Source organism: Manis javanica, chromosome 3 (genome assembly GCF_040802235.1).
Source record: "Manis javanica isolate MJ-LG chromosome 3, MJ_LKY, whole genome shotgun sequence".
Lineage (NCBI taxonomy): Eukaryota > Metazoa > Chordata > Mammalia > Pholidota > Manidae > Manis > Manis javanica.
This window is the reverse complement of record NC_133158.1, coordinates 204485830-204507468: the sequence shown is the minus strand read 5'-3', so window position 1 is coordinate 204507468 and position 21639 is coordinate 204485830. Positions and strand designations below refer to the sequence as shown.

The 21639-nt window shown below is 41.5% G+C and overlaps 1 protein-coding gene across 1 annotated transcript; it reads right to left on the bottom strand.

Moving 5' to 3' along the window:
* Positions 1–959: 959 nt before the first annotated feature.
* LPL (lipoprotein lipase) lies at positions 960–21420 on the bottom strand. Its single transcript, XM_037024635.2, has 10 exons — positions 21175–21420; positions 15617–15786; positions 11548–11727; positions 10773–10884; positions 9797–10030; positions 8466–8708; positions 6503–6623; positions 5617–5799; positions 4467–4571; positions 960–2379 (listed from the first exon to the last, which is right to left on the bottom strand). Coding segments are annotated over exons 1-10 (1437 nt in total). The 5' UTR covers positions 21263–21420; the 3' UTR covers positions 960–2378.
* Between the last annotated feature and the right edge of the window lie 219 nt (positions 21421–21639).

Sequence of the window (21639 nt, the reverse complement as noted above, 5' to 3'; positions counted from 1 at the left end):
ACTAAAACAGTTGTTTTCTGGACTAGATTCTTCCTTTTTGTCCTACTAAGTTATCCTACTCAGTTGCATGGTGGGCTCTATGTTGTTCTCTTTCATTATCAAGATAACTCAAAGCAAAGTTCTAAAACAATGTACCCTTCCATACTAAATAGTACATTTTATTGCCAAAATGCCACTCACTTTGTAGCTAATGAGTAGGCCTCAGAGTAGAATACATTTGAACAATGTATTCCAGAAAATGTTCAAAGATATTTTTTTATTCACCTAGCATTCTACTCATGAAAAAGTACTTTTCAGGCAAGGAAAGTCTTGTGTACTTTATTTAGGAAAAAAATCTAAATCATTTTCCTCTATAGTGAGTTTAAAGGATCTCTTAAGTCTTTGTACAAGTGTAAGATATAAAAAATAAAATATAATGTGCACTGTAATTTTTAGAAGCTGAATTTTTTACCTTAGTAAAATTTTGCTGAATGAATCTGCCCTAAGAGTAAATTTCTTTTCAGGGGACTAAAGTGATACAAAATAATGACTTAGTGTTATAATAAAGTTTTGTCAATTTTATTAAAAGCAGATTCCATTTCTTCACATAGTTAAGTAAGTTTCATTTTTTTTTTAAAAAGCCCATTTTATTGTATTATTTAATAAGGGTAAGCTGGCTCAGTGAGACCATCACTGATAAAAATACACAAAGTTAGCACCACATGTTCATAAATGCAGTAGCCACAATGACCTTTCCAATATGTACAAACTCCCCATACTCATACACACACATATTTACAGCTAATAAATAACACTTAAAGCCAAAGCAATATTGATATATATAGTGAAGTCTGTAGAAGCCAGAGTTCCCCAGGGCCATCCTCTGATTTGATGAACATTTTCTAAAGTTTATGCACCCTTGCTGAAAACCCAAATCCAGAAAATTGATGAATTAGCAAAAAAGGGGGATGACAACAACAAATCGCACAACATTTTATTTTTAGAGAGAATCCATTCCAAGCTGGCTGATATCAGGCACAATGTGTGTCCTACTTTTTCTAGGCAGAGCCAAATTTCTCAGATGAAGGGCTGAAATTCTGGCACCTCTGGAACAACTGCTACTCTAATGTGTTCCAATACATCTCTTGAGTGTTTACCTTCCAAGCCACACTGAATAATAAGCATGCGGGGCTTTATGTGTGAGTTTATGTTCAGATAACCACACATGTTCACAGTCTAAATTCCCAGCAGTAGCCTCTGAGACATTTGACTTCTTTACCAATTTATATCAATATATAGAAAAGCATTCTGGAAATATGAGATCTAGTTTATAAATAGTTGTTCACGCACTCTTGACTAGTTGTTAAAAACAACTCTCATGGCATTTCAGGTGGCTATAGTAATTGAAGTTTCTTTTAATCATCCACAATGGTTTTAAGCACTGTTTAGGAATATATCCCAGTAACTTTTCCATTTATTTACTTAGTAAAAGTGGTTCTTGTCTAAGATGTGTCTTTGCATGATGTAAAATTTGACCTCAAACAAATATTTTCTTACTGAAACCAGGGAAGGAAGAGATGCTCAAAGTATGACTAAGGTAAACTTAAAATTGAACAGTAACTATGAGAATAACAGGCTCACTTTAAATGCTTACTCAGAGAAATGTAATCTTGGGACAAAGCCAGAAAAAGAGGGGAGAGGTTAAACAATAAACTGAAAAGCCCATTAAGACTTCATTGATCTAAATTTTGTATCTCCTGTAATTCATAACTTAGCTATGATGCAACCAACTGCAGTGAGTGTTTAAAGGTTTAGTGCTTTATCAACTACATTTTCCATTCACCTTTCCAAGTCACTAACTAGCTCCTTGTTAATGTCTGGGCTACATCTCAATGGTAAGAGGAGAACCATTTCAAAAAAGTTAGATGTTTTAATCAGTAAGTAAATGGGTCTACTCATGCCACAAAATATCATCTTTTATATTCAGACTTGGAGAAAATTTTGAGGTGTCAGTCCAGAAAATGCAGAATTCCTATTAAAATATGAAGCTCTACTGAGTCTTAGGTTATAGCTAAACTCACTATGTAAGGAAGCCTTATTATTTTACCATCGGCCCAAGAAATTCTCATTTCTTTCTCAAAGGACAATATGGAGTGCCTTTCAGATCTGCTATCTTTTAATGTTAGAAGACATGCTTTTGGGCCACTATACTCCTCAAATTGAATTAGCCAGTTTTTGGGTTTTGAGACTGTCTCCTAAAATAACGAGCAAGGATAGAGCTGGGATTAATACTCAAGAAAATCCATTTAACCACCCAAAGCACTGGGCGCCTCTTGTAAAAGTTGCTTCATTCTTCACTGAATTCATGTGCTGCTCCTCCTTCTGTAGATTTGCCCAGTTCTGAGAAAAAGCAGAAGAAGGGCAATTTATTTATCTGCTTAGTGTTTTAACAACCCTCCCCCCTTCCCCACCACCTTCATGATGAAAAAGTATTCACCTGGCAGTTCAAAGCAAAGGTTGTGAGAATGAACCCAGGGGACATGTGGCTAACGGAGCAGGGGTATTGGCAGGCTCATAGGAGTGGAAGACACTCTAAGAGCGACTCAGCCATGTCCCAGTTAAGAAGGATCGATTTCAGAGGACTGATCCAGATGATTTCAAAGTTTAGGAAGATTTCTTACTTCTAAAATTTGTCAAATGAAATGCCTGTTTCTGTGTCTGTGTGCATGTGTGATATGAGACTGCTAAAGAGTCTCAGAAGATGAGAGAAAGAGTGCTTTTATTTGGTTATTAATTTAGTTACAGAGATAACAGAGGTTGTTATAGGTTATACCTGCTTCATAGGTATCTCCTGGATAAACTTCAGATGCATACAAAGAGCTGCCTAAATATCTATTGTCTCAGTAATCCTATTATCAGATGAGGTATGTATAATTAGACTTCCTTAGATAAATGCTTGTAACTTATATAAATAAATAATATGATCAGAAGTACTTTAGAAACAAAATCCTAATTTGGGGAGCTCTGTTTTTACATTCACATGTAAGTTTGAAGTTTGGATTCTGGATGATTGTGGTGCTATAAATGCACATCTAAAACCTCATGTAGAAGTCTCATTCTAGAAGGTCTCATTCTAAAAGTTAAAGAAAATGTGATATTGCCTCAGATTTGTGACAGGGAAAAAGAAAGCAATAACCTCCAGAGTAGAGCAGTCTTCACTTAGATAAGAATTCAGTTATTCTGCCTGGCTTAACACCAGTAACTATGCTCCATTTCAACTTTATCTTGAGTGCCCTTACATTCATGTTTTAATCCAGATGGCTTCATCTTATCACTCATAATTTTAATTTTTTAATGAAAAAATATATAAACATTATATATATTTAGAGATAGTCTGAAAGGATATAAATTAAAATGTTAATTGGAGGTTGTCCTAGGAGAAAGAGTCACAGTGATTTTGTCTTTCTTTTTGCCTGTGTTTCCTAACGTATCCATTACCCATAATTCTCCATGGGTAAATTATAAAATAGAAATTAAAAATAATAGAGATATTCCACGTTGGGTGTCTAATATGTTCCCTCTGATTAGGCAAGTCTAAGTCTGTACTTTGGTCTATAAATGTAACTAGGAGAAAATAAACTAAAAACAATTGCTTTTTCTATTTCCAGATGACATTGTGACGAGCCTTTCCCATCATTTCTGGTGTCACTGAAGCGAGCTGAGCTGCCCCCCTTTGCATGTGTGACCTGTTAGCACTTGGCATCTAGTAGAGGAATGAGCGGAGGAATCAAAGTGGCATAATGTGGGAATTCAGGAGGGGACAGAGAAGGTCACATGCTTGGTCTCTACTCAGTACTGACGTTTTGGAAAGATTCAGCTGCCAGCTGCCATGTGGATTAGCATTAAAGGTCGGGAGGAAGGAGCCTGGGAACTGTTTTGAGATGGGAAAGAGAGTCACTTCCTACATCCCAACCTCTTCAGTCCCCCATCTGCAGGGTTTGAGCTGGATGCTCGGGAGCGCCCCTTCTGGCTCTCTGTCCTGCGTCTGCCGGTGCTTGGAGAGTCAAGGATTGGGTGGCTGCAGCTGATGCCTCACTCCCCTGGGCAAACACTGGGAGGAGCTTCACCCACAGCCACAGTGGCGACTCCTAACGTGCACGCTTTGCACACAAGCTTTGCAAAGGATGCGGGGATGTGGGACAGGAGAGCGTAGAATTGAAGATGGTGCAGTAGTTCAAGAAGTAAAATGAAATCCAGAAAGCACACCTGGGGTGAGGTCAGAGTTGGCAGGAAGCAAAAAGAGGAGTTGCTGAAAGCAATGGCCCAGGCTGCTCTGTAAGCAATGGCTAAGACAGCCCACCGGGGCGGGCCTGCTCACTAGCCAGTGCTACAGTCCCTGCAGCTACAGGGACAGTGGGGAGGACGGCACTGCGTGAAGCAGCATCGCTCAGGAAGCGAGCTCAGGGCACCCGGACAGCCTTGCTCACCAGCCAGACTTTTTACTCAGGGACTTATCGTGGCATTTCACAAACACCGCCGACGACTTTCCTTTCTTTAGATGAGACACTTTCTCCCTGGAGCAGAAGATCACCCTGTGGAAGAAAGTGGATATGAATAAGCCATACGGAGCAACAAAAACAGCTGTTCTTCAAACAGTGGTCAGGGCTGTTTACATCCTATATGTATCTGATGAATCATTTTGACATTTCCAATTATTAACTGTATACACTCAGGCCATCTGGTCAGCAATTCATCTGAATCAGAGAGTTATTTGGGGGCCTAACCACTGTTTAGCAATAAAGGTAGTTACCGATCTAGACAGGCATAGAGACAGCCGAGAGCAGCCTTAAAATCACAACACTTTTGGCAAGAGGTGACACAAGATCAGCTTCACCTCCTCTTTGCGTCTGCATTAGGGAATTTGCAAGCCAGACTTCAATTGGCCTTGCTGGAGAGACAAATGCTGCATGGCCTCTCCACTCACAACCTTTCTCTTTCTATTCCCCTTCCTCCCTTCTCTCTCTCTCTTTCCTTTTTTGATTATAAAAGAAAATGACAGAGAAAGAGAAAAGTATACGTCAATCCTAATTTAAAAAGTCATCTTTATTATCAAAAATGGCATACTATAGTTTGCAAAGTTCCCATACATTTAGCATAAATGATTTAAATCCTATGGGACTCTATATGCTGTGCATTTAATAGATTTACGTGGGGTGGACTGGGGAGACAGGACGGGATGATCCCGGAGTCTCATCCTTCTTGAAGGGGTTGGTTTGAATCTTTGAATGTCAAAGTAACATGTCCAGGTTCTTTCCGTAAGTGTTTTGTGCTTGTAAGAAACAGCTGTAAGTGAGAAGCGGGGGCTCCGACTCCTGATTCAGCTCTCACTCAATAACTGTGACCAATTCAGGGCTGGTGTTTTTTTCATGAAATGCAGAACTCCTCTTACTTCTCTAGTATGATAATAAAAGAACAACCCTCCGCCCTAAGTTATAGGTGTAATTATCTAGGAAATACAGTTTTAGAGACAACACTTATGAAAGTTTCATCTGACTGTTGAAGGCTCCAGAAATACGACCCCAAGATAATAACATGAAAGTGAGTCTAAACTGAATGGAAAAACATAAATTTCATTACTTTTTTTGAGTCTCTCCTGCCTTCACTCTGATCTTCTCAATGGCAAAGCTGGGGCTGCCCCACCAGTCCGACCAGCTGAAGTACGAATCGGTCTTCCACTTGAGTTTGAGCATTAGCAGCTCCCCAATATCCACTTCCGTGTAAATTAGAAATGAGTATGTCTTATTTGTGGAAACTTCAGGCCTGAATAAAGAATCAACATATTTGGTTAGTTCTGAAAATCAGGCTTTTTCCCCCTTTTCCTTCCTTCCAGATGTAAATAGCCTTATTGTTTGAGGGATATTTAAAAAATGCGAAAAAAAATGTCCAACAAAATGCTCAGGCTGAATGCCAATGGCATTTGGTGTCTTTTAAAAGACCTACACCCCTTTACTCTATTCCAACTTTGAGCCTAACAATACAGACTATTTAATACAATTCTTCAGAGAAAAAGACCCATAGGTCATTCAGAGACATAATTTTTATGTTCATATATTCCATTTCGATTTGTATTTTGTGAACATGCTTACTTTGTTAGTCAGAGCGCATATACAATTCTCCACCCTTCCATTGTTCACTTCATACTTTACCTTCCACCTTTTGCCATCTTTCATCTGGTATTCTACGATTATAGTTTTTAGAGGCTAGATTGATTCTATTGACTTGTTAAGCCACAATTCACTTAACCATTGCCTCAACATCAGGCACTTGCTTCGTTTCTAATTTGCGCTGTTTTATGTACTACTGTCGTGCACATCTTTTGACATACAACTCTTAAAAATATTTCTGCTGCGTATTTATTTCTCTAGAGGTCCTACTTTTCTTCTGTTGCTCAGATCGATGGCCATGGCAGGGGGCGATGCTGTGATAGACCCCCGGCTAGGAGCAATGTCATGTGGCTACTCACAGGGTGAAAGGGATGTTCTCGCTTTCGGCCACAGTGCCATACAGAGAGATCTCGAAGTCCTGGTTGGTCTGTGTATCACTCTCAGTCCCAGAGAAATGTATCTTTACTTGGTAATGGAAGACTAGATGGGGAAAATTGGAACAAGAGATCATCACTCTTTATGGAAACACCACAGGCCTCCAAATAAGCAGGCAATTCAGAATCACCAACCGCATCTCCCTAGTGATTGAACAGGTGCGCATGTATGATTCTCAGGGCCACTTGGTAAGATTTCTTCGTGTCTGTACAGTGTTCACTACTAGAAAATTTAGACCTTGAATTCTATGCCCTTCCAGAAAAGTGTGGTTGTAGTGGAAAGGAAAAATCCAGGCGTGTTTGAATTGCCAAGCAGTCCTAGAAAACAGTCATCTTTGATGGGGTGCTAGGGAGAGCCAATCAAGAGGACACAATACCCGTGGTGCCTTCTCATGACCTCCACCCTTCCTTGGCCTTCTTGTCTCTTAGCATCTGCACCACGTATATCTGGTATTTGTTACTGTGTCACTGTCTGTGACCACATTTCTCCATGTTTCATGGGTATGTCTGTCTCCCAACCCAGGGTGTAAGCTCCCTCAGGTCAGAGGATCATGGTCACTGTCTTGATTGCCTCATAGTCTAGCACAGAGCAACTATACTGCAGGCTCACAATAAAGTTCATTTCACTGAATCATCATTGAGGCCATAAGGGCTGCCAGTTCCTAGTGCGTTCTGTGTTAGGGGGCGCTTCTGGGAGCAACTCCTCCCTGCTCCCCCCCTCTCTACCAAAACCTGGAGTAGAAGGGGTGGGGACGAGGTTAAGGGGACAGGAAAGGCAGCAGGCTGAGGCACAGTTACTAACAGGTGCAGAGAAATAGAGTTTGGAATTAAATGGAGATCTGGCAGGCATCCCCACAGCCCAGGGCAGGAGAAGCCAAGACCACCACAGTGCCCCCCAGAACACCAGTGGCATGCTGGGTGGCATTGAGAAGGAAGGCTGGTGATGTGTGAGCCCTGCCTGGGCCCTCAGAAGGTTGCCATCTCCCCTCAGCCTCACGTGCCCATCCTTGTACATGTGGTACAACATCTTATAAATTCTTTCCCCTATCAGAGGTATTTTACCCCAGGAAATTGTCTTTAATATCATCCCTTCCCTCAGACTTCCACCTGACTCCATATAAGCCAGCCTTTCTGATTTTAGTCCCTCTCACTAGGTTTAGATGATTCAGGCTTATCTGCTTCAATGCCTATAGATCTTACTCTAAATAAGCTTCCAAGTTTGACATTCAACTGTGAACAAATTCATGATAAAATCAAAATTTTAGAAGGTTTGGTGTATTCTCCTCTTCTGTGAATAGTATTATTTTAAAATATAGGTGGTTCTTACTGCCACTTAAAGCAAACTTCAGGAATTGGTAAACCTTTCTTGTAAAGGGCCAAAGAGTATATATGTTAGGCTTTGTGGGCCATGAAGTCTCTGTCCCAACTACCCAAAAGCAGTTGTCTCTTTGTCAATACAGAGACAAATGTGTGTGCTGTATCCTAAAAAAACTTAATTTTCAAAAGGAAGTGATGAGCTTGGTTTGGCCCATGGGCCATAGTTTGCTGACCCTGGATGGTTAGTTTCAAATTAGCTCTGAGCCTGGTGCTAGTGGGCTGGCTCATGCTGATGGTCACAGTTACAGAGGGTGGAAGCAGGGTGGCTGTATCGGGTAGTGAGAGCTGTGCACTGGGCCTTGCTGGCAGTGAACATGGGGAGTTTCAGTAAAGTGGGTCAGTGTAAACCCCTCTCTACCAACAGGAACACTAGTGAGGGCTCAGGGTTAAGTAACATCATTTCATTATCTCTGTTGCAATGGACAGAACCCATATGTGTGATGTAATAAGGGTAATAAAAAAAAAAAGCAGGACCAAATAGATTTTCCGAGTTGCAGCATTTCCAGCCTACCTTTGTAGGGCATCTGGGAACGCGTCTTCAGGTACATCTTGCTGCTTCTTTTGGCTCTGACCTTATTGATCTCGTAGCCCAAGTTGTTACACCGGTTCTTTCTGCAACTCAGGCAGAGCCCTTTCTCGAAGGCTTCCTTTGAATTGCACCGATAGGCCTTGCTTGGGTTTTCTTCATTCAACAGAGAGTCAATGAAGAGGTGAATGGAGCGTTCGTGGGAGCACTTCACCAGCTGGTCCACATCTGGGGGAAAGAGTGGGAAATTTCGCTCTGTGAAAGTCCACAGTGAATTGCATGTCTAAAGGACGTTAGGTGTGGTTTTAAAATAAAACAACCTCAGATTGTAGCCCTATGATTTCTTGACTGTAGGTCCTATTTAAGGAGGTATTTTTGGTGGCTGGATCTCACCTACTGCCAAGAATATCAAAGTTGCAAGTTTACAGAGAATGTTTTACTTTTCTGCTATCTTATATTTGTATGTTTATGAAGTTATAATAAAAGATATCCAAGTTAGAAGTTGATTTCCCCCAGTTTACCTTGTCCTTCTCTTATACTGAAAGCATATACTACTTCTATATGCTCCTAAAACATTCTTCTAGAAACCACATCATAAAAGGCAGAGTTGTTAAGTGAATAGTATCTTACTATAGATGCTATGTAGGATTGAGAGTTGCGTCATTACTAATGACTTTTTACATTAAACGAATGATAGAAATAATCATCAATGTCATGAGTTATTATTACTATGAGCTTAATACCATAAGCTTTTATAATTGTTGAAAATGGAAACATTATGCTTTAAGTTTTATAACACAAAAGACCTGAACTATTGACTACAGGTTGGTTCACAAACTATGACAAGTTGCCTTAAAACAAATCACAAATTTAACACAAACTAACATAATTATTAAAGTAACTATTAAATGAATATTAAATTGTATTTTCTTCTTATAACTTCGGGATATGTATTGTTAGAGAATGGTGTTTTGTTTCTGATTTGTCAAAAAGGCTGACCAAAGAAATTTGGACTAATTAACATGTCCTTTACTTTCAATAAAATTCAAAATACTCTACTTACCTTTATCACTGCAAGTGCAATACTCAGTGTGTAGTATATGATATAATACATAAAATATAAAATGTCTTTTCGTCTAACCACAGGAAGTATTAAGGTCCTAAAGTGATCATGCTGAATATGACCACTTCTTCAGAAACATATCATGGCTAAATGTATATATTAAAACCACATCCTTGTGGAGAATGAGTAGGACACTGAGTCAATAAGAGTTATGAACAAAATTTATGTTTAATTAACTACTAAATCAAATTACCTCCAAGGCCTCTCTCTGCAATCACTCGAATAGCTTCCCCAATGTTACATCCTGGTTGAAAAGTGCCTCCATTAGGATAAATGTCAACGTGCCCTACTGGTTTCTGGATCCCAATACTTCGGCCAGGTGATCCTCTGGTGAACGTGTGTAAGACATCTACAAAATCCGCATCATCGGGAGAAAGGCGACTGGGAGCTTCTGCATACTCAAAGTTAGGTCCGGCTGGATCTAAGCCTTAATAGGGAACAAAAAAGGCTTCTCATGTTACTAATTCCCATTAGTTTTGGGTCCCTAAGAATCCCCTTTATGGTCTATTTCTCATCATTTGACTGTTACTGGCAGCCACATCGATTCTCATGAGCTCTTCTTCTATAGTGACTGGATCCTTAGGTTACTGAGAATCATAAGAGTAGGCTTAGCTCCTTCTAAAATGGAATTTTAGCCTCTTAAACTAGCCATTCAATGCCAATTTTCACTCAGGATGACTTGATTTCCCTTTGTAAATGATTCCTGAATCTGGGGAGAAAGCCTTTAAACAGGGGTGTGATCTTTCTCCCTTTCAGCATGTGCCAGACCATCTCTGACCACTGGTGACTGTCTTCTCTTTTCCAAATGGCGTCTGGTGCTGGTCCTTTTTCATTTTTCCCAGGACTGATATGAGAGGTGACATATGCGCCACACAGCACCAAAGTACGGAGCAGAGGGGAGAGGGAAATGGGCTTCTCAGAGACATTGTTGGGCTCCTGTGTCTGACTCCGCTCCATATTTCTCTTCTTCTGCCAGTAGTGGCAAGTCCGTGAGAGCAAGGGTATATTCCGCCCTCCTTACTCTAGCAAAAGAGCCCTCCCGTGAGATGATGAAGAGGCTGGGCAGACCCAGAAGAGCACTGGGCATTTGGCAAACATTCTGATTCTCTTGAAGAATGACAGGCACCTCAACTCTCCTGTGATAAAGACAAATGGCACTGCTTTCTTACCAGTAATTCTATTGACTTTCTTATTGGTCAGACTTCCTGCGATGCCAGCAGCATGGGCCCCAAGGCTGTATCCCAAGAGATGGACATTGTCCAGAGGGTAGTTAAATTCCTCCTTTGGAAGAGAAAAAGAAGAAGGGGTCCTTATTTGATCTGCAAAAGATCAAAGCTAAAGCAAATAGAGTATAAGTATTGTTTTCAAAATATAAGCAATATTGACAACTAATTTTATTTGTTTAAATTTTGTGGTATAGATAAGAGAAACACATGTTCTAGTGTTAAGAATGTTTTCTTCCCTTAACAACATGTTTAAATTGGAATGTGTTCCCATTCATCTGAAACTAATATGTATGGGAATCTGAATTGCCATACACTTGAAAATATATCTATGCATGGATATGTATATGTGTATGTATACATTTAGATAAAGATATATGCATGTGTATCTACATGTAGAAGCACACACGCCTTTCCCTTCACCCTGAAATAACACACTTTTGTCTGTCGGCTCACTTAGCTCTTGGTCTCAGCAGACCTACTCACTATGAAAACATATCAGAGCGCAGAGCAGGGCAGGCCTAAGCCTTGGCTCTGTGATTTTATCATTCTTATCTTAATGCTGTTTGGGCTAAAAAATTATGCCTACGCTCATTCTGAAGATTTGAATTGCCCCAGAAAAATATCCCTATTTAAGTGAAAAAGAGCTAAGACCAGCTACCTGTCCAGCTCTAGCCAAGAAAACTGCTTGGGACAGACAAGGCTACTTGCCAAGCCTTACCGCCATCCAGTTGATGAACCTGGCCACATCCTTTCCCACCAACTTGGTGTGCCCGGCGGACACCGGGTAATGCTGCTGGGCCCGCAACAGCCAGTCCACCACGATGACGTTGGAGTCTGGTTCTCTCTTGTAGAGGGCGGCCACGAGCTTTGGCACCCAACTCTCATACATTCCAGTCACCTGAAGAGGATGACACAAGCTTTCTCAAAACGTCCACCTATGACTTGTTATAGATATGCCAGCCCAATGCACCTACATTAAATGGAAAAAACAAACTCATAAGAAAGCCTATTGGCTCACAGAGAAAAATCAAACCATGTAAAAGGATGTTCAGAGACTCATTCCTGCCCCTTCTGAGGTGATCTGGAGTATGCCGGGAATGGGGCTGCTGAGCTCAGGAGTACAAACTGGGGCTCACCGCATTGTCCAATTCAAAAGCACATTTTGTGATTCAGTAAAACTCCAGTAACTTATAGTATGAAAAGTAAGATCAATCTGAATAAGTGAAACTTTTTTTTATTATTAAAATTTTTAGTTTAATTCTGTTCAATTAAACGAATAAAGCTTTCCCAACAGAATTATTTTTGGGGGTGTCAATTAACTCTTTTCCTTTAAAAGAGTCAGTTACATATAACATTTGATATGCTAATGAAATATAAACTTTTAAACATATGAATCTATCCTAACAGAAGATAACTGTGTTTAGCAACCTCTGTCTTAACACAGAAGAAAATGATCAGCTTCAACTCAAACATTTTCACAATTCTCTTAAATTCTTAACTAGCAGAGTAGAAATTAATGAGTTTTAATAGTCACATTCCCCAAATTAGTAGATTGGTCCTGCTTGGAGATAGGCAGACTACTAATTATAATTCTTTGCATCTTGTTAATAAAGGCCCAAAAATGCAAAGTCAAAAGAACTTTTTGTTGGTCCTCAAATTAACTCTATTCATGTACAATTTTAGTATATGCTTTTAGAGAAGAGGCATTGGACACCTTGGCAAAGATATACATTTTAAAAAACTGCAGATAGTACAATTCCACACCAAACTGCCAACATGCTATAAGCTTATACATAGCAACAACCTGATTTAAATCACCAAATCTACCCACCCCTAAAATGACCTGAGAGCAGATCTTATTGTAGTTACAGTGAAGGTTACTGAACTATGTACTCAATGGACAAAGAAGATTCTAAAGTCAATGTTTAAGGCAGCTTTTGAGAGGAGATCTGTGAAATCTATATCCTCCTTAGAGATCAGAAAAATAGGAGTCTTGAAGACCAAAAGACGTCACTTGGAACTTTGATCTTATATGGAGGGCTCTTTCAGATTTATTCTTCTGCTTTGTATAGTCTAAAACTATCAAGGCAGGTGCTCTCCCTCCACTCCTGCCACTAAAAAACCCCACAATTTTTCATCATATTGCTGTGCTCTGTCATTGGAGAAAGCAAGCCAGAGACTCAGGAGACCTTGGTTTCCACCCCAGCTCTTCCACTAACTACTTCTATGACCACAAGCACTGTTTCAACCTTACAGGCCATTCACAGAACAAAGTGGTCAGATTCAGATGGCCCTGAAGTTACCCTCCATCTCATAAATGTCCTCCTGATCTCATAAATGGTTCCCGATCTATTTGCAGGGATAAATGCCAGCTCTGCAGCTCTTCCAAGCATGAAGAGAAATCAAAGATGAAAAGGTACAAAGGTGATGTTATCCCACTAGGAACTTCCTTAAATCTTCTGTGAGCATGTCTCAGTGAGGCTGCTTTGAGTCTGGGTACAACCAGGGTCTTTGAGGGCACCAGCTGGATCAAAACCCTGAGGAATTGCTCCTGCCCCTACCCTTCTCCTGTCTTGGAGGTTGGGGGCTGGCGTCCTTTGCAGCTGCCATTCAGGAGAGGATGATGTCATTTCTCCAGAAGGCAATGTTAATCACTGCTCCTTTCAGCCAGGACTGAGGACCTACAGCGCAATGAGAACTGTGTACTTAACACGGGTCTGTAAAACCCAGCAGGTGGCAAGCCTCCCAGACAGCTGTATCTACCCTGCCATCTGGGATGCACCTTGTGCACACTGCATGCTCCCTATGCACACTGCAGGCTAAGTATTCTTTTGGGTTTCTCACAACAAGCTGCAGAACCCCCACATTCCCTTAGTTTTATGTCCTTGAGTCACTGAGTAGTTCACCTTAGATAATGCAGGAAAATTTTATTTGATTTAAGCCCCTGTTATAAGTTTGTCTGTACAATGTTTCCAAATTAGGCAATCTGTGAAAGGGCAAGTAATCCAATTTGCTCCTACCATAGTGACTGATACTTTTTTTTCCAATTCAATATACAATACTACTGTAAGTAATCCCCAGCAAAGGGAAGGGAAATCTAAGAATCCACCTTCTTCGACTCTGAAAAGGTATTATTTACTAGCTTTTTCTTCAGAGATTCCTCAAATCAGTACTAGCTTTTAAGACCTTCGATTCTCAGACATGCAGCTGAACTGAGGCCCCCCTCAAAACCCACACCAGGTGGGCCAACTGAACCAGCCAGGGAGCTCACTGGGATAAGCGGAAATCAGTTATCCAGCAACGCTGGATTCGTTATTACACAGGTCAACCAGCTCTATCCAGTGAAACTCGGTCCCATGGCCAGCAGCCCAGGGACTGGAGTTGTCAGGACACATGACGTGAAGGTTGCCGTGAGCTTAGAGGACAGGGGGTCAGATGATAGAAACTAGCATTATCTACTTAGGATACTGGGTGAGTTTTGTCATCTTAGAATGAGAAGAAAGCATGTTTTTAAAAAAGTCCCTAAAGTATAAAATTCTCTCAGAGATAAGATTGAGATGTCTGAGGTATTCAATTTATTCTCCTTGTATAAATGCTTACTAAAGCTCAAACTTTTTTCAAGAGTATTAAAAGCCCAGTTCCATATACAAACAAAGCATCTGTGAAATCACCAAAGATTACTTTTTTCTGGTTTAAACCTCTGAAAATACAAACAGATTTATGTTAGGAATTTGAATATGTGGTTCTATCATAAGGTATGTCATTTACTATGTTAACTTTAGTAAATAGATGTATTATATTAAAATAAATATCTCTGAATTGTGTTGGTAGTTGCCTTCATAAAGGTTATAGCAATTGACCTATACTGTCAATAAGGAAGACTCTTAAGTTATGTAGGAAAAGAAATCAGGACTAGAAGCATGTCAGATTTTAGTCAATTCATCTCATTAGAATTTAGTATCTTTTACTATATTCACAAGCTCCTTAACTGTTTCATTTTATATAAGTCAATGAAATCTGCCCACTAGGGATTGCAAATATTAAAATCCAACTAAAGCAGTTAAATAAGAACTGTACCATGTAAAGTGACTGTCTGGCATATTTAGAGATAACTACTTTACTCATATTGTTTAAAAATAAATTTAACCGCAGTTTTCACCTTTTCTAATCATCTCACATGACAGTGCCCTGGCTAGTCCTCTTTCACCTCTAGAGAAGCTCCCTAAAGTTTACAGCTGGAAAATATTGGAAGTGGAGGGCCATTTAGCCCAGCTTCTCCCTCTTACACACCAGAAAGCTGAGGCCCAGAGGTGAGATGTGGCTTGAGTCACATCGCAGAGTTGGAAGAGGGCAAAGCCAGAATGGGAACTGACCACCACTCTCACAGATTGTCTTCCTTAAGGACCTTCGGCATCCATGCACTGCAGGAGTCAGCATCATACCAGGTCTCCACCGATTCTCCAAAAGGACAACCTGCATTCTGCTCTGTAGTTGAGCAAAGCCTTACAGGAATGGCTGGTTTGAGGGCACCAGTTGGGTAGCAAGATGGCAAATGCAGCAAAATGAAGTTTGGCCTGTGGGAAGGAAGTGCTCACGAACCTGTGGCTTTAGATTCCACAATCCCTACCCTAAACCAGAACTTCCTTCCCTCAAGATTAAAGCAAAACCATCAGAAAGCAAGCAGAAGTACAGGGTGTGCAGAGCCATCACTGAGTTCCCAGCAACTTGGACAAGCCGGGCAAGATGCCCAACCGCCCCAATTGGCTCCCTCCCAAAGCCGCCCTTACCGTCCAGCCATGGATCACCACGAAGGTTTTGCTGCTGTGGTTGAAGTGGCAAGCGGCCACCGACTCTGTCACTCCAGGAACGAGGTGGCAAGTGTCCTCCGCTATGTCTTCAGGGGTCCTTAGGGCAAATTTACTTTCAATATCTATAAAATCTCTTCCTTCTGTAATTACTGAAAAGGCAACATTGGACAGTAGGTTAAATGGAGGGTTGCTTGTTTCATTTGCTGGAATGGTATATGTTTTAGGTTCACAAGCAAACACCACCCATGTTATTTTTGTTTCTAAAGTTTTTGTTTGTTTGTTTTTAATGAAAAAGTAACTGAGAGTTAAGCAGCATTGATCACTCCTGTGTCTCGCATCCTCTCCAACTCTCCTGTGGGCAGGGTGTGTGTGGGAGGGGCAGGCATGGCGCCGGGAGGGTGATACAATCTCAAGTGAGTGCACGGCCAGTGTGGAGGGAGCTCCTTGGTTAATTCCATCTTCTCTCAAGACAGAACTGGCCAAGGTTACGCAGCTAACAGTGGGAGGGAGATCCAGGACCTGAACCCAGGTCCCTTGGCTCCAATTCAAAACTCATTCTCCCAGTGAAAAATAGCTCATGGTTTGTATATCACTTCCCCTTCTTTAAATCTCTGATTATGTTAAAGGAATATTTTCCTGAAATATTACACCATGAGGCTCATTTGAGGGAAGGTAGTTTCCTCTTTGCTAGCAAAGTTTTTAAAAATCAGCAATAAGGAAATTCAGAAGCATAAGGAAGCTTTTGCATGCAGTTGTTTCGCCCGCCCATGGCAAGATACATGAGTTTAAGATGTTTTTAAAACTTCATTTAGTGAGTTTTTCAGAAATACCTGTGCTATATATGAGCCACAGTTAATTCTTTTTCCAAATATTTCTTTCCAACTTAATGTTTTACAACCTTTCCTATAAAGTTGAAGCTTAAAAAACTATAGCAGAACTGAATTGGGAAAGAATACACTTCAGTTATTCATAGTTAGTCCCAAAGTGAGCAAGGAGAGAAAGAGACCTTTAGCCTATCTTTTGACTCTCTGGACAATAAATCTAAGTATTGTTGAATCTTCACAGGCTTTCAAGACAGTACATATAACATCATAGTGAACATTTGAAGTAAATTGGTTTGCAGATAAACTCAGACTCTTTTAATTAGCACAGTAAAAAAGGGAAGTTATATTAGAGACAATTAATTTCTTGTCAAGTGAAAGTCAATCTATCCATTGACTCTAAAAAATACAATAACTTGTAGATTTTTAGATTTTCCTATTTAAAGCTTCTGGAAGATAAATAAAAATGATGTTGCTTAGAAATATTTCTGACTTCTGAATCTAAATTTACCCTCTTTTCATAACTCAAGTTGAAAATCTGTAATTTCAACTACCACTACAAAAGATAGGCAGAAATGAAAATGAATCATAGTACAGTGAAAGTAGAGGCATTCAAGTCAAGCTTGTCATATAATTATCTAAGGACTGGCCAATACTTTCCTTTTTAATTATTTTCTAAAATTCCTTAAGCAATATTTTGGTTGCTTGCTAAGTTACTCATTATATGCAGCAAGTTGATAGTATACATACATAAATGTCTATCACCTAAACATTCTAAGATAATTTATTCAAAAAAGAGACTCTGGTGAACTATTGATATTTAAAGCTTTTATTTTTTATTTCCATAAGTAAAACTGCACTTGAAATCCATTCATCCGTCAAGAATACGCTCTGCCTCCCATTTGAAGATGCAGTCTTTCTTTTCTTTCCTAACCCAGAAAGCACTCTAGTGGTTTTATTGTTTATCTGATAGTGGGAAAATATTGTAGATTTTTAATCCTATCCTGCTTTCAATGTCCAAGAAGTTCTTTTATTGTTAGAAAGTGCTTCAGAAAACTTAATTACATTGGCTCTGCCCTGTCCTGTATCTCTTCACATCAAACAACTCATGTCTCCTCTCTAACAGTTTCATTCTAGCATGTTTGATTAGCAATCTTTTTAAGGCAGAAATAATCTCAGTTACCTGTCAGATAGATATCGCTCACCACCTATTTGCCAAACTAATGTTTAAGACTATTGCTTTGCACAACTGCAGAGGACACCAATCACTTTTAGTCTATATTTTTCCTAGAATTATGCAACACAGTGGCCCTGGTGTTGCTGGTAGTTTTGAAATAACTATGAGTATTCTTTGAATTTATTAAGGCAGCCTTTGTATATTTCCATGAAAAAAAAAGTGTGTTCAATCCATAGATCCTGTATCAGATTATCTGCATGGCTCAATGAGAGCTTCAATTTCGCACGGCCGACATGTTCTGTTGGGTACATAGTGTGTAAAAAAAAAATTATAGGAAATTCATACATTCTCACACAAATTTGTATTTGGAGACTTTTATTTCATTTCTCAAGGAAATTATTTTTCATTTTAAGTTACAGAAAGCATAATGAAAACCTCAACAGGAAGATAGCACTGCTCTATATGCTATGTGATGTCTTCAATTATTTGTCAGTTCTACATATGTACTCATAAATGTTACTGGCACTTTCCTAGATATTAATGGCTCTGTACTTATCCTTCCAAGTGGATAAGGACCTTTTACCAGGCCCCCTGAGTAAGTAAAGCCACCTTAGAATAGTGAGAACTAAAGGTGCATAGGTGCATTCCTCGTCGATGGCCTCCATCCTGAATTTGGCTTATGGTAGGGATCAGCCCTACCATAGCAATCTGGCCCCATCAGACATGTCCTTTGTAAGCACTAAAGGGAGATTGGGGGGTATCAGGCAAATTACAAGTTAATGCATTCCTTGACTATGTAGTCTTTACCCCTAAATTCCTAAATAGATAGTTAAAAGCCTAAATAAAGACAAGAATTTATCTTAGTGGGGATAATAACTCACAAAGATAAAATTAGGCTGAGAAGTTAAAGCACTTTAAAGGTAAATTTATAGAGGGTACATTCTTATTACTAGATAGGGAACATTGAACATCCCAGGAAAGATACCCTAAAGGCCGTTCACAGTTACAGATGAAAAAGAATAACATTTATATGAAGATTTGAGGTACAAGAGCTCAATTATAATACTGTTCTCTTTGAAGTTTCTACTTCCTCTTTCTTTCTCTCTCTCTCTCTCTCACACACACATACTCTCCTAAAAGACCTCATCAGTATCTCATCTCCTTTCTGAAAATGATGGTCATAGTTATGGACTTAGTCAGCTTCTGCAGAATGCCAAAAAACAAGGTGGATTGGTAAAAATAAAAAATAAAAAAAAGATTGGTGAGGGAATAAAATCAGTGTCATTATCTGTCAGAATTGATTGCTCCTTGCAGATACTCTAGTGCAGACAATGCTCTTGACTTACCTAACAAGCAGATTTACTTTTCATTTTTACAGAAAAAAGGTTTGTAAAAATAGAGGCAGTAACTATATAACTCATTTTATCCTCCTCGAATAAAGCAAGATAGGAGGGCTAAGCTAAAAATATGCTGCCTGAAAGTAAAAATCTTCCATCCTAACTATTCCCCAGTGCCTGACAACTACCTTTCAATACAGCTATTAATCAATCACTCCCTTGCTGAGCTCTGCTGCATTCAAAAGTAGTATGTGCTATTTTGCTATCCTCACCCATCATGTTTAAGTCAGATGTTAGCCTGGAAACCAACTATGGCCAGTCAAATAGAAGTGCAGCTTCCAAGCACTGGCCCATATGCTCAACTCCTGGCTGTCAAGTTTCCTAATGAGGTCAGGCAGAGATGTATCCTTGTGGTGGTTCCAAGAAAAGAGCCTGAAGCAGTGCCTCTTGTCCCTGTGTTTTTCTTAGAAAGAAATCGAGAATAACTAAGTAATCAGAACCCAGAGGAGGTGCTGCTTGCCATTCTTTCACACGTTTCCCTCTGAAATTCTTACACCCCCAGGTGAATTCATACATAGGAGAAATGGGAGAGAAAGTTGCTGTGATGGGGTGTGGAATGGGAGGGAAGGATGAGAGGAATTAATTTCAAGTCTACTTAAAAATATTCTTCCTCGCTGAATGTATTCATAGCCAGGGAAAGCATGTGTAGGTTAAAATACAATTTAAATCATTAATCACTTAAGTGTGCTTTTAAGCCAAAGAGTAAGAATTAGAGGGAAGAGAGAAGAAGGAAGAGAACTCTGGGTCTGATCCAAAATCCTCAATTTCCAGTTGAGGGAGTTAAACCCAGAGAAGTTTAGGGCCATGAACTTGTAAGGGAGCCTAGCAAACACTTCACATCTTTTTGTGTTTGTTTTGTGGTAAAAGTTAACATCATGCTGAGTGTACTTCCTGAAGTAAGAATTTGGGTGTGTTCCTACCATATTCTTAGACACTCTCGAGGGGATCATGTCATCACATAATGTTTAAGACTTTTTACTGATTATCCAGTGTTCTCAAACTGAAATGTCAAGATACTTTTTTTATCGAATTCAGCTTTGATGTACTCTACGTTTTTGAAAAACCTAGCAAACAGGTTCTCTGCAACTCAATGCAGAAACAAACCGACTTTCCGTTGCAAAGTCACGAACAACTCTAACTTGAACCACAGCGGACATGCGGCCTGAAAGCAATCCCAACCATGCAGCCCTAACTGCAGTTCCATCCCTGATGAGAAAAGAAAGTGTCGTCTCCTTTTGTGACTTGCTTCTGTTGCCTTTTCAGTTGCTTTTGCACGTAGCTGAACTGAGGTTCAAGTTGTGCAGGCTGCCGCTATTACGGGCAGGTCTCCGGTGGACGCTGTCCTCCTGCAGCAAAGACGTGAGCCTTTCCCTGACAGTCTTAACCCCCGGCGACCGGAGGCCAGGGCAAACCTGCCAACCCCAAGTTCCCCGGCCCCAGAATGCGGGGCGCTGCGCCACGTTTTCCGGACGGCGCCCACCCTGCACGGTGTGTTCTGGGGACTAAGAAAAGCCGAGTGCAGAAGCTGGAGAGCTGCCCAGCCCCGAGCGCGCGCAGGACGCTGCGTCCCCAGGACTCCGGTTCACTGGCCCCCGCCCCCACCCCCACCCGCACCCCCACCGGGAGCCCGAGTGTCCCGTGCTTCTGCACGCGGCCCGCCCCGGCTGGCCTCTCGGAAAACGGGTCACTTTTGCCCGCGCTGTCACAGGCGGGCGCCGAGCCGCGGCCGCGGCCAAGCCAGGGTCACCTTGGCCCGCGTGCCTTTCATTCCGGGGCCCCCGAGCGGGGAGGTTACTGCCGGGCACCGCCAGCCGGGCCCTTCCTCCCGCCTCCCTCGCCCCGCCCCTCCCTGCCCGCGACCCTGCCCCGCGGAGTCTGGGCTCCCGGCAGCGCGGTCCCAGCCAGAGGGGAGCGGCTCGCGCCGAAACCGGGAGGTGGGGAAGGCGGGCAGCGGGAACTGCCCCGGCGGGGCCGCGGCGGAAACCCACCGGGTGACCCTTCTCGGGCCTGCGCGGGGGCGAGGACGGACCCCGGCGCGCCCCCACGACCCCTTCCGACGGCCTCTTCGCATCTTCGCGACAGGGGACAGTGACCACCGAGCTGAGCTCTGCAGGTGGAGGGGAGTCTGCGCGGAAAACTTACTGTCGGCGGCGGCCACCCCTTGGCGGGGGGCGGTCAGACTCTGGAAGCACAAGCCCAGCACCACCAGCAGCAGCGCTTTGCTCTCCATCTCTGGGCTACGGGGCAGCGCGGGGGCGCGGACGGGCGGGCGGGCTGCGCGGCCCGGCAGCAGCAGGCTGGAGCCGCGGTCCCGCGCGGGGCAAGGCTCCCGTCAAAGGGGTGGTTGGGGCCGCGGCAAGTGGCAGGTTTTGGAGGAAGAGGAGGAGGAGGAATCGAGTCTGACGCTGATTCCACTCCACAGCTGCTTATGTGACTGGAAATATGCAAATAAACCTCATCACCTATTGGCTATAAAATCATAAGTTGGGGGGAGGGCCCTAAATTCACTTCCAAATATTTGAGCAAACTGTAATGAAGTTCAACCCTGCCAGCGAGAAGAGGGGGAAAGGGCAGAAGGGAAATTTTGCTTTTTCTGTACCGTTCCTA

What these genes read in the sequence shown, in the direction of transcription:
- LPL (XM_037024635.2), bottom strand. Translation starts at nt 21,262, where the DNA reads ATGGAGAGCAAAGCGCTGCTGCTGGTGGTGCTGGGCTTGTGCTTCCAG. An exon ending in GAAAGTCAATAGAATTACTG is followed by an intron (nt 10,031 to 10,772) that starts GTAAGAAAGCAG and finishes TTCCCTATTAAG; the next exon opens with GCTTAGATCCAGCCGGACCT. An exon ending in GAGAACATCCCTTTCACCCT is followed by an intron (nt 5,800 to 6,502) that starts GTGAGTAGCCAC and finishes TTCTTTATTCAG; the next exon opens with GCCTGAAGTTTCCACAAATA.